This window comes from Rhodamnia argentea, chromosome 1, assembly GCF_020921035.1.
Source record: "Rhodamnia argentea isolate NSW1041297 chromosome 1, ASM2092103v1, whole genome shotgun sequence".
Classification (NCBI taxonomy): domain Eukaryota; kingdom Viridiplantae; phylum Streptophyta; class Magnoliopsida; order Myrtales; family Myrtaceae; genus Rhodamnia; species Rhodamnia argentea.
The window spans coordinates 1,537,462-1,553,643 of record NC_063150.1 but is presented as its reverse complement, the minus strand read 5'-3'; the positions used below and the strand labels follow the sequence as shown (position 1 = coordinate 1,553,643).

Genomic DNA, 16,182 nt, shown 5'->3' with positions numbered 1-16,182 from the left:
GAGAACAACTCCCGCTTCTAGTAAGTAAATAACTTTCTATAAAACCACTAAACAAATGAAAATTAACCATTTTCTTTGAACATGATTATTGTGAAAAATATTTTCTTTTATCATGAAGTTTTCAATGAAACAAACACACCTTAAATCACCAAATCACCAAATCACCAAATGGCTTTGGCCTGCCTGATGCAATTTTCATTTGTTTCTCTTGAACAATGTAGTCATTCCATTATTAACATGATACTATCGTTTAATTCCATAAGTGAAGTTCAAATTGTTGATTCGAGATGGGTTTTAGGGTCATTAAGTGATAGTCGAACAATTTGAAATAATCAATACTCTTATTTATAATGTGAATTTTTTATTATGTATATTCATGTATACTATTTAAAAAATAAATGTAGTTTAAAGTTAAGATTATTTAAATCGGTTCGGGGTCACTGGCCACAAAATTTACAAATCCACAGCGCTCCAGATCCAAGAAATAGATCGAACCAGTTTTAAGATGCCCGCACGCGTGAGGGGACTTGGCACGTGCGACGTCACTTCATCATCTTCTCCGCTGGGAACTCCCCCAATTTCAAAATCTCTCTCGCCAACGGCTACATCTTCTCTTTCCTCTCTCTCTCTCTACCTCTTCTCTCGCTGCTTTGTCTCCTTCCTCAAACCCTAGCTCTCGTTCAGAGACGCCCGCGACCCTTCTCTCTCTGTCTCTTCTGTCTCTCTCTCTCTGTGTTGCACTTCGCCGATGAAGCACTTCATGTTGCCCAAAGGCGCGGCCGTGTTCAGAGAAGCGCAAGCACCGCCTGCCTACGATTCACCGCCGCCGAAGAGCAAGTCGTCGTCGAAGAAGTCGAGCCGGTGCAAGGAGAACACTCCGCCGCCGGATCCGAACTCCATGGGCTCGGACAAGAGGGCCTCGCCGGCGGCCGCCGCGAAGGCGCGGTTTCCGCTGCCTCCGCGGCCGCCCTCGTCTAATCCGCTGAAGAGGAAGCTCAGCGTGGAGGCGGTCGCGGAGAATGCCCTAGCTGGAGCTTCCGATACTGGCGTGAAGGTGATTAGGTTTTGTAGCTCCGCGATCTTGCTTCATTTTTTTGTGGTACATGGCGATTGATTGCTGGAAATGGAGGGAAACTTGGTTAGATATTACCTAAACTGGACTACTGCATTCATTGGTAGCGTGTACAGCAACAGATTTGCTATATTTAACCTCTAATTGATTGATTTTTGCATTTTAACGTAGCAGTACTTCGCTAAGATATACTTCTGCTGATTTAATATTATGGTCAGGTCGTAGTAAGGATGCGACCACTAAACCATGATGAAGAAGAGGGAGAGATGATAGTGCAAAATGTGTCTACTGACTCTGTTTCAATTAATGGTCAAACATTCACATTTGATGCTGTAGCTGATGCCGAGGCATCACAGGTACTCTTAGCTGATCTCAAGCAACTTAAGATCCATCGTTACCTGAGAAATGGACTAAAACATTAGTTTGCATTCTATTATTGCAGCTCGATATTTTTGAGCTTGTAGGCGCCCCTCTTGTTGAAAATTGCTTGGCCGGATTTAACAGTTCCATATTTGCTTATGGCCAGGTACTTAATCTACACTCCTGATCTGTTTGTAATCACATATAGATCCTGTTATGATATTAACCGTTGCGTATCTGTTTTGGTAGACTGGAAGTGGGAAAACTTACACAATGTGGGGTCCAGCACAGGCATTACTGGAAGATAAGTTGTCGAACCAACAAGGCTTAACTCCTCGTATTCTTGAGTGCCTCTTTGCCCGTATAAATGAGGTGAAAACTGCTCCTGTGTGGTACATCTTTTGAGGCACTTCCCTTAAGCTGAGCACCATTATAGTACAAAGTCTTCCTTTTTGTGTGCAGGAACAAATTAAGCATGCTGACAAACAGCTTAAATATCAATGTCGCTGTTCATTTCTCGAGGTTTTTTCTTCTTGTTGGATTGATTTTTCCTAAGTCTCTTATACCATGCAGCACCAATTTATAATCTTTCATCACTCAACACTCTGTATTTGTAGATCTATAATGAACAGATTACTGATTTACTGGATCCAAATCAGCGAAATCTTCAGGTTAGATTACTGAAGTTTATTATAACCTCTGTAACACTGTAATTTAGGAAATCCATGTAAAGTCTCATGACTCTTTTCCTAATCAGATTAGAGAAGATGTCAAATCTGGTGTATACGTCGAGAACCTCTCTGAGGAAAGCGTGTGCACTATGAAGGATGTGAACCAACTCTTGCTACGGGTATGGATTTAGAATCTTTTTGAACTAATGCAGATTTGTTATTGGCCTTGCATCTAAGAACTTTAATATAGGTCCAGCATAATCTCCTAAACAACCATTAATGGTGCAGGGACTGTCAAACAGGAGAACTGGTGCTACCAGCATAAATGCAGAGAGTTCTCGCTCACACAGTGTCTTTACTTTCATAATTGAATCCCGATGCAAGGTAAACAGAAATAATTTAGTTGTACTAAAAAATTGTGGAGTGCATGACTTTACATTGGATGTTAGTCTCCACTTGATTACAAAGCATGGGTTATGGGATAAGCATCTTTAAAACGAAGCAATCGCCAAAGTTGACAAGTGCTGTAAAATTATGGGGTGCTATGACTTTTCTCTAAAAGTTAGTCTCGTCTTGATTACAGAGCATGGCTGATGGAATTAGCAGTTTCAAAACAAGTAGAATTAATCTGGTCGATCTGGCTGGATCGGAAAGGCAGAAGTTGACAGGAGCTGCAGGAGAACGGCTAAAGGAAGCTGGGAATATAAATCGCTCACTCTCACAGCTTGGGTATGGGTCTTTTCTCTTTGATTGTGATTATTCCCCTACTGCAAATTTATCTTCTGCAAAATCCTGAATGACTAATCAATTTCAGATGATTCAAAAAAAGCTTTGAACAGGAGTACTGCTGGTGGTTTGGTTTAGAATCTGCAAAAAAGTTTTAATAATATTATTAAGGAACATGTAGGTGGTTAGGAATGTGGTGTCCTAGAATTATTGCATGGGGATAACTCGAATGAAAGAGCATAAAAATTTATCTTCTGCAAAATCCTGAATGACTAATCAATTTCAGATGATTCAAAAAAAGCTTTGAACAGGAGTACTGCTGGTGGTTTGGTTTAGAATCTGCAAAAAAGTTTTAATAATATTATTAAGGAACATGTAGGTGGTTAGGAATGTGGTGTCCTTGAATTATTGCATGGGGATAACTCGAATGAAAGAGCATAAAAACAGTACTTGAAATTCGCCAAAAATATTATGTTCAGCAAAATCTAACTGAGAAGCAAAGGGATCTCACCTTTTCATCTCAGTTATTGGCATAGACAGTGATTCTTTAGATTTCATCACTTAATGACATTACTAAAGGGAACCAGGATGGAGGTATGGCTATGGGCAGCAGAACTTAAGTACTATACATTTTCTTATTTTCGCTTTTTGCTTAGGAAATTGGAGTTGAATAACATTTGACAAGGCCGTTGATCATATTAAACTGGCTTAATTCCTTTCCGAAATAGTTGTATCAGAAGTACCATTTGTTAGTTTTCTTGCATTCATTTGGAGTCTTGCGCAAGCTTGCATGACCTTATGCAAGTCTCAATCAAAAGGTACTTATGTTTATTGCGTTTTCACAGATACAGTCATCTTTCATATGTATTCTGCATATTGTGTTTGCTTAGTTATAGACTATTTGTTTGCATACAAGAGTATCACGATAGTGTGAAGGCTTTTTTTAGTAGGATGCAGACATTTTTAGTGCTATTCTAATTATGTTACTTTTGAGCAATGCAGAAATTTGATAAACATTCTTGCTGAAATCTCGCAAACTGGGAAGCAAAGGCATATTCCATACAGAGACTCCAAGTTGACGTTCTTGTTGCAGGAATCTCTTGGTGGAAATGCAAAGCTAGCAATGGTTTGCGCTATCTCTCCTGCACAAAGGTAATTCTCCCGAGCACTTATGTGGAACAAGAAAAGTATCTTCTTTTCTGAATACGCATCTTTACTTGGATAAATATTGCAGCTGCAAGAGCGAGACCTTTAGTACTATGAGATTTGCACAGCGTGCAAAGTCCATAAAAAATAAAGCAGTCGTGAACGAAGTAATGCAGGAGGATGTGAAATTTTTGCGCGAGGTGATAAGGCAATTAAAGGTATATGATCCTTGCTGTTCTTGGCAGCCTGTGTACCTAGCAGCGGTCACAAATTTCATAGAGAATCTTACCTTTCTATAATCTGCAGGACGAGCTACTTCGAATGAAGGCAAGTGGAAATAACCCAAGTGACTCAAAACATTACCTAACGGGAAAGGATGTTAGGAGGAGTTTGCATCTTCTGAAATTGAGTCTCCACCACCCAATGACATTACCTCATGCTGATGATGATAGTGATGAGGAGATGGAAATAGATGAAGAGGCAGTTGAGAGGCTCTGTCATCAAGTGGGCTTGCAGTCATCTAGTTGTGGAGATATTGAAGGAGTTTCTGAACAACCTGATGTGGAGAACCTTGGAGATCATAATATAGAAACCTCAGAGAGCAACTCCTCCAAGCATCTATTTGAGGGGGAAAAGTTGAACTCCTTGGATGTCAAAATGGATGAACAACCTGACGTGGAGAACCTTGGAGATCATAATATAGAAACCTCGGAGAGCAACTCCTCCAAGCATCTATTTGAGGGAGAAAAGTTGAACTCCTTGGATGTCAAAATGGATGATGGAGAAGCAGCGGCTGTTTCTCTGAACAGTTCAACGAATTGTCTCTCCCCATCTGGCCTTAATGTCGCTGTTAGTGAGACATCCCCTCTTAAGTCTCCCACTCCGAGCGTTTCTCCTAGAATCACGAATGCAAGCAGAAAAAGTCTCAGGACTTCGTCCATGTTGACTGCATCACAAAAGAATTTGGGAAATGACACTTCCATGGAGCAAGGAGGTTTGCGCATTTCTTCTCTAAAATCATTAAATAAGAGCTCATCACATCACCTGCCTACGCAGAAGAGCAGTAGCTACCTTATACCTACTGAACACTTGGCAGCAAGCCTCCAACGTGGTCTTGAAATAATGGAACGCAAGAGTTCAGCTCTGAGAAGGTCGTCATTCAGATTTTCATATAAACCTGCAGAATCTAAGTCAATTATTCCTGTTATTAAAGTCGACACAGGAGTGCAAGTTTCATTGGAAGACAACCCAATGGTTGTCGAAGCTCCAATGGATTACTTGTGCAGTAATTGTAGAGCCAGAACACAGACAGATATTAAAGATGTCGAAGGGTGCAACCTGCAGATGGTGCCAGTTGGTGAGTCAGAGTCCAGTGAGAAATCAAAGAAGCAAGTTCCCAAGGTAAGCCTAAACGGCTGCAAATTTGAACTATTTTCCCCATGCCTAACTAATCTTTCATAAAGGTAATGGTGATATCAATCTCCTATATGTCATACAGGCAGTGGAAAAAGTCTTGGCAGGATCTTTCAGGAGGGAAATGGCACTAGAAGAATTTTGTGCGAAACAAGCAGCAGAGATAATGCAGCTTGACCGCTTGGTAGATTTGCTAAATGCACCTTCCAGAGATTTGACTTAGTAGGAGCTAAAAGTTTGACCATTTTGGTAAATCTTTTACAGGTACAACAATTCAAACATGAAAGAGAATGTAATGCTATAATAGCACAGACAAAGGAGGATAAAATACTTCGTCTTGAGAGCCTCATGGATGGTGTTATGCCAACTGAAGAGTTTATGGGGGAAGAATTTGCCTCTCTTAATCACGAGTACAAGGTACAGTTTTGCTCTAAAGTAATTGCACATTTATTATGGAGTCAATGTGATGACACAGCATAAGTTCTTTCCTTTTTTCCAGCTTCTGAAGGAGAAATATGAAAACCATCCTGAAGTTTTGCAGTCACAGATTGAGCTAAAAAGACTGCAGGATGAACTGGAGCAATATCAAAACTTCTATAATAATGGGGAAAGGGAAGTACTGCTGGAAGAGATTCAAGACTTAAGAAGCCAACTCCAGTATTATATGGATGCTTCCACTTCATTGTGTACGAAACGCAGTCCACCACTGCTATTGGATTATCCATGTGGACCCAGTTCGGCTCCACCGTTAAGCACAGTCCCAGAGTCCAATGAAGAAAGTGCCGAAGAGAAATTTGAACAAGAGAGAAATCGTTGGACTGAAGCAGAGAGCAAATGGATATCACTCACTGAAGAGTTGAGGATGGAGCTCGAAGCTAGCAGGTCACAAGCTGAAAAGTGGCAGCAGGCATACGTTGGTGAGAAAAAGTGTGCAGAAGAGTTGAACGAAGCAATGCAGTTGGCTATGGAAGGGCATGCGAGGATGCTTGAACAGTATGCCGATTTTGAAGAGAAACATATTCAGTTACTTGCAAGGCATAGAAGAATGCAGGATGGTATAGAGGACGTGAAGAAGGCAGCTGCTAAGGCCGGTGTGCGAGGTGCTGAATCTAAGTTTATAAATGCCCTTGCTACAGAAATATCAGCTCTGAAAGTGGAGAGAGAGAAAGAGAGGAGATACATGAGGGATGAGAACAGAGAACTTAAATCTCAACTGCAGGATACTGCTGAGGCTGTGCAGGCGGCAGGTGAATTACTCGTGAGGCTTAAAGAAGCAGAAGAAGCTGTTACTGCAGCCCAGGTGACTCTTGCATTTTCTTTACTTGCTGAAACTTCCTGCTTTTACAAAACCGAGTTGTATTGTTTGCCTCTTATTGCACCTTCTGTTAGTGGCTGGTGTGTGAACTTCATCATATGTGCTAATCGACATCCATTCATCACTGGCATTGGTGCGGCGCATGTGACGCGCAATACTGCTCACTGATTCGTGTAATTTTCACCTGAGTTCATTTGACAAATAGATCTGCATCTTCCATTACCTTTATATGAACAGTGTAGAACATCTTGACATCTGCTCTTTGGGGAGCCATTACCACGAAGATGTCTTGTATACTCGTGTAAACCTTGGGCATGTCTTATCTTTTAATACGATTTGCTTTCTTTTTGTGCCTGCAAAGTTTTACTTAGGCCGAAGGAAAAGTTCTTTTTAGATTGTATATGTATGGTTGAAGTCATGTTCTTTGTATTTGTAATATGATAATCTGACGTAAAGTTTTGACATGCTGCAGAAACGAGCTATGGAGGCCGAGCAAGAAACTCAGAAGGCTCACCAAGAGATGGATAAGTTGAAAAAAGAGCACCAAACTGAGATACAGACTGTGAACCGCCTCCTGGCAGAGTCTCGATTGCCCAATGATGAGGCATGCGGAGCTGCTGCTGATCATATCACTGTGGCCAAATACGACAACTGCGACCCCCAAAATGCAGATGACCAGCATTGGAAAGAAGAATTCAAAGAGTTCTACAGTGGTGAAGACGGTGAGTTGTCTAGACTTGTGGAGCCTAAATCATGGTTTATGGGATACGATAGTTGCAATATATAGAGGAGATAAATGTAATTGCAGAGTCATGTATGTATGTATGTTTACATGGGCCCCTCGTGGCAGCTTCTTCTAGTCAACCCTTTTTCTCATCGATTGTGAGGACCAGTGTCTTGGTTCTCTTTATAAGCTTTGTATCAAAATGTTGGATTTTCACTTCCCAACTTTTACATATAAAGTGACATGGCTTCATTCTTTTATTGAAAAGTGTCTTCGGTAGGTATTCGTCCTCTTCCTCGTTGTCATCCACCATGTTTTCTAACGTTTGAGAAAACTACTGTTGGTTGTGGTTAGGTCAGGCATTTGAAACGCATGGGTGAATCTTACCTTCTTTTTCTTTGTTTCCTTCATTAGCTGTCCAGAACAGGTGAAGATATGATCCTGGCTTAATGGCAGCAAACTGAAGCATTCTTTTCTTAAAGAAACTTATTTGAACATGGTGCATGAATAGTCATGCGTTTTTCCCCTAGTAAGGGTATTCTCCATGTTAAACATAAGTTAAGACTTGAAGAAACTGAAAGATTTGAAAATGAACTGGCAGCATTGTGAAGACGACTTCATGCTTCAATGCTCTGTTTCCCTGTTTTTCCGATTATAGTCGGACTGACGTGGAGATAGCGCACCTGTCGGGAAAGATCACCAAAACCAAACTCAGATGATTTGCTATTTGAGTTTGGATAAGATAAATCCCGCTCCTCGGAATGCAGTCACGAGGCTCTCTCTGCCTTCTCCATTTCAATTGCTGCTCAAATTTTTCACAATGACCTTGGCCTCGGCTTTAGCAGCCATTATGGATAGATGGTACTTTTGGGTCGCTGCCATAACTTTGGATAGATGATCTGGACAGAAATTGATGTGGTGTGGACTCTCTTCCCGCAGAGAAAATATTCGGTGATTTATAACCACCACGTCATTGGGCCACATGGCATGTATAAGCCCACGTGGATCCGCTAATAAAGCTGACACGTGGCCCTAAAGCTCTCTTTTCTCTCTCCTTCGCCGTAATAATGAAAAGACCTGCATAAACAAATAATAAATGCTCATATTTAATTCATGCTTAAAATTTGCTCTCCTCTTTTCAATTCTCAAGGGCCTCTTTACCGTCGCCTCCACCTAGAGGAAAACTGAGCGAAAGAGGTCCGACAGAGAAGGAAAAAGGAGACGAGAAGGAGGTGAATGGAGAGAAAGTGAGAAAGAGGGACCGAGAGCGAGGGACGGATGGTGTCTCCGGCACCGTCCAATGCACCGGACCGCCACTAAAACGAACATAATCAGTTGGTATTCATAGCTACCAAGAACGATCAGTAAACGAAGAAGAACTGGGTACTAAGTTCATTCGACCCAACTTGATTAGAAAACCAAAAGCAAGAGGAAGTGCTGATCATAGTCTCTTTCCACTGATGAGTGTCAATCACTGCGTCATATGAAAAACCAAATAAGCTCCTCAGGATAGTTGCTTCCTTTGTAATAAGCGGTGCTTGTTTTACTTCTTTTCATGATGTGCGAGAGGCTATTTTGGCCTTTTGGAAAATTGGAAAACGAGTTCCCATGTGACGGCGTTGTGCTCGATGGCGGCGACTTCCGTCTGCCCGCCATAAAAAAGGATCACAAGCACATTGTGCCCGCCAAAACAAGATTTGAATCCGTAAGACCAATCTAATGGCAATGTCTGGTTCTCACATCATCAGAAAATTTATTTTCTTGTGTAAAAAGTTATTTGACATATAGAGTATTTCGGCATTAAGTCGAGTGTGTATTCATGTTACATCAATAGATTATTATCATCCACCTGAATTTCTTACTCTTCTATATAATAATTTAGTGGCCATATCGAGGAATTACAAATATTTCAGAGATCTCTCAGCTGCTTTGATCCGAGAATTCTTAATCCCAATACATGAAGCAGCAATACACTTACCTGAAAGTTAAAGTTGGATCAGGCGCAACAGCTTTCGCCGGCGGGGCTCGGGCAATACCTTCGAGAGGTAAATAAAAAGTGTAGGCGAATTTCCATTCACGCTCTACTCATTTGCAATTTCTACATTCTGTAAAAATAGTTCTCATTTGTTTCCTATGTCAGATTGAAGTTTGATAGCTGACTTATCTGAATCTCTACTAGGACAACTTCGAATGTTGTGTCCTTTACATTGGCATAACCTACAAGAGTATGTCTTTCTCGCGGAAATCAGTTTACTCTTTGTATCATCACTGACTCGAACAGCCCCAACTCTCTTAGGGCACGTCCGGCGATTATGGCCACTTTGACCGCAGATTCTGCAATGAGAAAATTTAGTGGCCGGGCTTTTGGGGTATGTCCACCCTGAATTTTCACAAGTTCTTCTATTATGGCCCTTTTCTCCACAGACGCGACATCTGAAACGCCTGTCGATCAAACTGTCCCTATGTTCAGGACAATAATGCCTCCTATGTCCTTCGCGTCCACAGTACGAGCAGTAAAATTTAATGCCTGCAAGGAAAATACAGGACGCGAGTTGTCATATACCTAAAAGGAAGAGTAGATCTACTTCTCTAGAGAGAGAGAGAGGAAAACAAGCTCTGCTTTCAGGTTGCAAGTACAGGGCCAACAGCATGACAATATAATATTCTAAAATAAATAAAATTGTTGGTGAAGTTTTTTATGTATTGATGCGCCGAAAGAGAACTTCGGGTAGCAGCATTTTCAAAGAAGTAACTTTAAGCATGTGGATTAACACGATTCAATGCAGTGAAATGAGGTGGGCAAAATCATGAAATAAGCATCTTAAGGTGTCTTAGAGACGACACCTGTATCAGGTACAACACCTGATCTAAATCATTTGCCAGCTTGGGGATCAGCAGTCAATGAATTTAAGAGGGAGTGTTGCTGATGGAAGGTCGAGAAAGGAAAATCCCCTCTATCTCCTTATTTCTTTGTGCTTCAAGGAGAGAATCTGCAGATTATGAATTCATCTGGAGGAGATGGTAGTCTTCCTCATCAGTCTAGGTGCAGAACACACTTACCTGTTGATAACTTAAAGGTGTTCACTAAGGAAACACATGCTGTCATAATATTGGAGAAAATCTTCTAGAAGATCATGCCACAATGTAGAGGATCAAAATTCACATGAATGACTATTTAAAACTAAATAAATCCAATATCTTATAGAAACTTACCTTTCATGGCCATGCTCCTCTTGCGGCGGTTCTCAGGATCACTGAAAAAAACTTTCTGCAGTTCAGAAGCATGTTTCCTCGCTGCAGGAGTTCCTTTGGCTTTCTTTGTAACACAAAATAACAAATTCTTTAACACTTGACATTCATTTTTAGTCAGACAAATAAACTTGGAAAAGAGAAAAGCTTCTCATAACACTCTGATCATCAATAAGATGGCACTTACGACAATTTTCATGAAATCCCAACTTATGCTTGAATGCTGACAAATTCTTTGAAAATGCGTGGCAGAAGTTCATATGATGAAAACATAGAAGATCTATCTTCAAATGGGTTTAGTGAAGAGAGAAGTCTATACAAGAGTTCTACCAAGTAAAATTGGATTTTGGCCTTGTTTGCGACACTTGAGTAGTTACTGGATCTTGGGCTCATTTGCCTGATGGTGCTGGAAGAGAGGACACAGGTAGTGCAGCCTTGCATTATGGGACCAAACCTCTAATTTTTTTTTTACTCACTGATTCCATGTGCAAACTTCTATTTGAAAGAACCAAAGAAGTTCGGACCAACTACCTAAATCCATCTTGACAAAGCAGAATGCATCGTTCATTGAAATTGATGCACAAGTGGAAGCAAACTTGATGGGATTGATTTTGGTAATACAGGCTGCAAATGCAGAAATTAAGGGTAATGTGCGTCATCACATCAAAAGCATCAATCTAAAGGGACAAAGTTGTTGGATTTATCCTACTAAAAAGCACGTCAGACCGAGATTACCCAAAGCAAACTCATGATCTAACTGTTGACAAGTCATAATTTGGGTGGAAGCCTCACAGGAAATTTCTCTACCTTTACATGGAATTGGAAGCAGACATTAGCACCAACATGGTGACGACATGGGATTCACAAACCTTAGAACTGCTCATGCAATTGACATTATAGAAGGCCAAAAAAAAAATGTAAAAAGAAAGTATAAACTACTTCGCAAAATGGTGTTACAGAGAAGAAAGAAACAAACCTTGATTGCAGCCACTCTTTGTGCATGAAGCATGGGATCACGGTGAATAATCTTCATTCTGTTGCTAAATAGTCCAGTTTTCTCATTGAGACTCTGAAATCAGCAATAAGCAAAGAGATTACAACACGCCATCACAAGACATGCAGTGCCTGAAAGTAAAAAAAATACGTTACCCTAGACATAAATGCCCTACAGCAGTAATTGCAATCCTTCATCACCAATAACATGCATATGATGAAGGATCCTGTGATGGAAGTGATAAATTTCTACTTTCTAGCTTGTAACGTCTCTTCACAAGAACCCACTGCTGCTTGAACTAACATCAGCTACCCCACATAAAGCTGCATAGCTTCTGCCGGCATTACAGTGTCTAACAATAGGAAATACACAAAAATGCACCCCAAAAATTTCTCGATCCAAATTTTGGCCAACTAGAGATTAAGTGGTAAACTAACTTTAAGTGCTCGGCTGATCTTCAGACCAACTTCAGGAGATGTTGACTGGTATACTCGCTTTGACTTCTTCCTTACATCCAGCTTTATGTCTAGATTATCAACTTCATCATCCTCCTTTACTTTAAATGGAGAACTGTAGGAAATAAGAGCAAAAGTTTAAGTGTCTAAACTGTCAATTTATCAAGAAAAGTTTAATGTCTATATGAGCACCAAGCAGGCACTTCAAAGTCGCACATTACCACCAGTGAGAAAAAGATGCAAACAGCCATCCACAAGCTGTTTCATCACACAACGAAACCCATTTGTGGAGCCGAATTCCTAGGGAAGGCCACTAATAGATAATTGACCTAAAGAAGAAGAATCGCATTTTCACGGAACTATAACAGAAAAAACAAAGAGACATGAAGTTTTAAAGGAATTGTGGAGCACCAAAAGTCATCTCTATGCTTTGTAAAACATTGTAGCTCAAGTTTTGCGGCACATTTGATTTGGTACACTGCCAAGTGCAACCATTATCTAGTAGTCACTAACTTGAGCTTCAGCTTGCTTGTCCATGACAATAGCGGAATCTCTTAGTGTCCCAGAATTTTTCCATCTAAGGTAATGTTTCTTTGTCAATGTAGATCAAACAGTTCCTATGCTCAAACATTTAGATAACAATAAAAAGCTGCAAACATTCAGTAAATTCTTCAGCTCAAGAACCTTAATATTGCAACAGATAAACTAGGACACTACCAAACCCAAGGAATTGGAGCATGCTCAAATGACTACAATAAGGAATTTCTTTGATTAGAATAAGGAATTCCAACAAGGTGATAAAAAATAAAAAAAAAAACAGAAAAGGCAACCACAAAGTTACCAGAATGTCTAGATAAGTGTGGATGCATTATAATTTTGATTTCAGAAAAAGGAAACGTGACTTTTGCAGTCCATAACTAAATAAGCTTAAAGCATGAGGTAACAAGGTTACATGGATCGGGCTTTCTCCCATGGTTGTTCATCAATTGATTCTTCCCATATAACACATTCGCCCACGCACCGATGGCAGGTCACTATACCCTGTTGAAATGATCAGCCAAGTCAATCTGGTACATTGTAGACAGAGGACAACAATTTCACGTGACTCTCATTCTTGGATTGGTCATCACAGAAATTGTCTAACAAAAGCATGGTCAGCCTATGCAATAGATTCAGGGGATTTGTGAAAAATATGAGCTCCCGGAAAACTTTCAGCGAATGGTGGTGCATGACAATGAGAGAGAGAGAGAGAGAGAGAGAGAGAGAGAGACAGAGAGACAGACAGACAGACAGACAGACAGAGGAACCAGCCAGTAACATGCCATTGCTGCTGTTTGTTCTGATAGGCAATCAAGTTATGTAGGTTGCCCCATCAGAAAGTTGTGTAAGACATTCATTCAATTCAGCCCACCCAATTAAGCTAGATATTTCACCAATCAGCAACACATAACTGAATCATGATCGTCCAGTTGAAGTTGTTATTCTTTAGACCGATTCGGGTTTCCATTTCCCGACTAGTTTTAACTTAGAATTATATCACGGTCAAAATATATGTCCACCTACAGTAAGTTGACCAACTAATGCAAATGCAATGAAAACAATGTGCAGTGTACTCGACTCAACAATGGTCATTGAAGAATTTCATCAGTTTTATCCTATTTTAATCTTCGACTCAGATTAAATAATGGATATTCCTATTTCTATTGAGCTATTTCAACCAGTCATAAAGATGTCAAGGTTGCAGTTTTCCTCCAAGATGAATCCAAGAGAAATCTGTACCATTCTTTGACATCACAGTGATGAGGTCTCTTAAGTTGCTGACTCTACCAATCAAAAGATAAAAATTTCAGGCAAGTGCAATAGACGTTAACCTAATGCATATAACTGCAATATGATCAGCCAAATTATATCTATGTAATATTATTAGAACTTTATCTTAACCTTACATCCTTGCACTTCCCAGCCACCTGTCACCAGATATAATTGCTGGAACAGGAGATCTCTACTGAAGAATATATATTCCTTGCGTCATCATGAAGTATCCAAGTAACGTGTATGAGTAAACCAAAGGAACTTGTAAGAACTCGTGTGTGAAAAACCAGTCTTTTGCTAAACAGCTGAGAACTGCTAGCAAAGTAATTGACCTTCACTAGATAGGTTTAGTAAAAAGAAAAAAGCATTTTCCAGTAATATTCACTAGTACAGATCCAAAAGAATGTCTCCAGTTCTACATTAGAAATTACATATCCCGACGAATATTGCTTTGAGACCATTAACCAGCTTTAATGTCAAGACCAAGATCAGGCTTCCCAGGTGCAAATTGACATGCCTTACGGAAGAAGGCTACAATAAAAATTACCTTTCCATTGCACAGTGAACAGTCCAGTCTTGATCTTTCAATCCCGCAATCAGTACAAGGAGTATAACCCCTTCCACGACAACTTGGGCAAGGTAGCTCTCTCATATACTGGCCATTAGGGCCAAACCAGGACCTTGGTCGGGGTGTGCCAGAAATGGCATTCCTGAAATTTTGAAGCAAGTATGTCAGGTGTCAATTCATACTGTTAGATAGAAAACAGAGATGAAATGTGTGAACCCAAATCGTGAACCGCTAAAATGCAGTGGCACCTACACTTAGAGTGCAAAACTAAACATGCAAGATCATATTCTGTATGCAGAGATCTGACTAGAAAAATCTACAACAATGCATATGGACTAACAACAGGCACAAACTTTTGGCAGACCTTAGTTTAGCAAGGGACTTTATCCTGAACTAAAGAATCTTCCTGACTACATATATGCACATTGTAATGCACATCGATGTATCCTGCTGTCACATGGAACTTGCTCGTCGAGTTGATGCTATTCATATTTATTTATATAGTCGATCGTTAAAAGAGTTCGCTCAAATGCATGATCAATGCCTCCCTCTATGGTGCCTGCTGGTCGCGGGTGGTTAGATGGTTTTGCTATACTGCAAGGCCATTCTAGTTGTATTTTTTTAAGCAAGTCCTCATCGGCCAACTAGCAGCTGCAACATCAAGAACCAAACCTTTTCCGACTATGTAAAAAGCTAATTCGGGTTAACGACAGAGTAAAAATTACGCGACCCCACAACACGCTTCACTGAAAAGCCAACACACGCAAATGAAATCAGAACCAAATGTCGACAGTTGGATCGAGGCAACGCAACGTGTATCGCAGTACCAGCATAAATTCAGCCTACACCTACAGACCCTCATCTAACAAAATGGGATCACAGCAAGAGCTAACCTTGAGGGCAAATCGACCTCCAGCCCCAGTAACTCCTCGGCCGGATCATAACCCACCTGCCATTAACAACACGGAAGCTTAAAAAGAAAAAAATCAAGATGCAGTTTTTAAGCTCAGTCTTCCCTCCAACACCTTTACACTCTTCAGAGTCGCACGGAGTAGTTTGTGCGTACCTGGCTCCGCCTGGGCTTCGGCGCTGCATCGTCGCTCTCCGAGGAGGAAGAAGAAGAAATTGCTCGGATGATGAGGGAAGGCCGTCTCCTCGAACGCAAGAGGACCAAGAGGCGAGCATTCTTGCGTCTCCAAGGAGGCAAGAGAAGTCGCAGAGAAGAACAAATTGAGGACATGTCTTGTAAATTCTGGGCAAACATATCCTCACAACAGAAACAACTAACGAGAACGACACATGCAACGACTACCGACTTGAACTCTTCGCAGCGATTCACGTTGGCTTCGGCAGCGGAAAGTGATAATCATAAAAAATTTTTTGGGTGTTCTGGCGTTGCAGTTTTGTGGCCACCATCGTGGCATTATCCATTCGAGTATTTCATCATATAACTTACAATATTAACGGACTAGATCGACATCGACATCCCTCTACCTCATGCTTCTTGACTCATTTTCGCCTTTCACTAAAAATTTGTGATGATGATGATTGATCTTACCCAATATTCGTTCGATTTCTCCTCAAGAAAGATTAATTTTTTGATATTTTTCTCAATATCTTAAATAATAATGCTTGTTTTCTTAAGATGTTTGAACGAAAGTCAAAAGCAGCAAGAAT

The 16,182-nt window shown here is 40.5% G+C and overlaps 2 protein-coding genes across 5 annotated transcripts; one reads left to right on the top strand and one right to left on the bottom strand.

Moving 5' to 3' along the window:
- Positions 1-559: 559 nt before the first annotated feature.
- Positions 560-7,710, top strand: LOC115743397 (kinesin-like protein KIN-12B). The gene is made up of 16 exons (XM_048281679.1): positions 560-1,054; positions 1,291-1,428; positions 1,515-1,598; positions 1,682-1,804; positions 1,895-1,954; positions 2,050-2,103; positions 2,190-2,282; positions 2,392-2,487; positions 2,687-2,832; positions 3,832-3,981; positions 4,064-4,193; positions 4,282-5,376; positions 5,474-5,572; positions 5,653-5,805; positions 5,888-6,688; positions 7,176-7,710. Exons 1-16 carry the CDS (start codon positions 749-751, stop codon positions 7,488-7,490), a joined length of 3,843 nt encoding a protein of 1,280 aa, XP_048137636.1. The 5' UTR covers positions 560-748; the 3' UTR covers positions 7,491-7,710.
- Positions 7,711-9,473: 1,763 nt separating this feature from the next.
- LOC115743411 lies at positions 9,474-15,879 on the bottom strand. 4 transcript variants are annotated; one of them, XR_004015678.2, is made up of 9 exons: positions 15,572-15,879; positions 15,399-15,454; positions 14,485-14,647; positions 13,078-13,166; positions 12,108-12,240; positions 11,653-11,745; positions 10,641-10,743; positions 10,290-10,487; positions 9,814-9,954 (listed from the first exon to the last, which is right to left on the bottom strand). XR_004015678.2 is itself a non-coding variant. In XM_030678174.2 (8 exons), the coding sequence occupies exons 1-8, from the start codon at positions 15,767-15,769 to the stop codon at positions 9,548-9,550; spliced, it is 1,242 nt and encodes a 413-aa protein (XP_030534034.1). In that variant the 5' UTR covers positions 15,770-15,879; the 3' UTR covers positions 9,474-9,547. The 4 variants fall into 4 exon arrangements, 1 of the variants encoding a protein (XP_030534034.1); XR_004015679.2 differs by having other exon boundaries at positions 9,816-9,954; positions 10,272-10,487; XM_030678174.2 differs by lacking the exon at positions 10,290-10,487 and having other exon boundaries at positions 9,474-9,954.
- Positions 15,880-16,182: the final 303 nt, after the last annotated feature.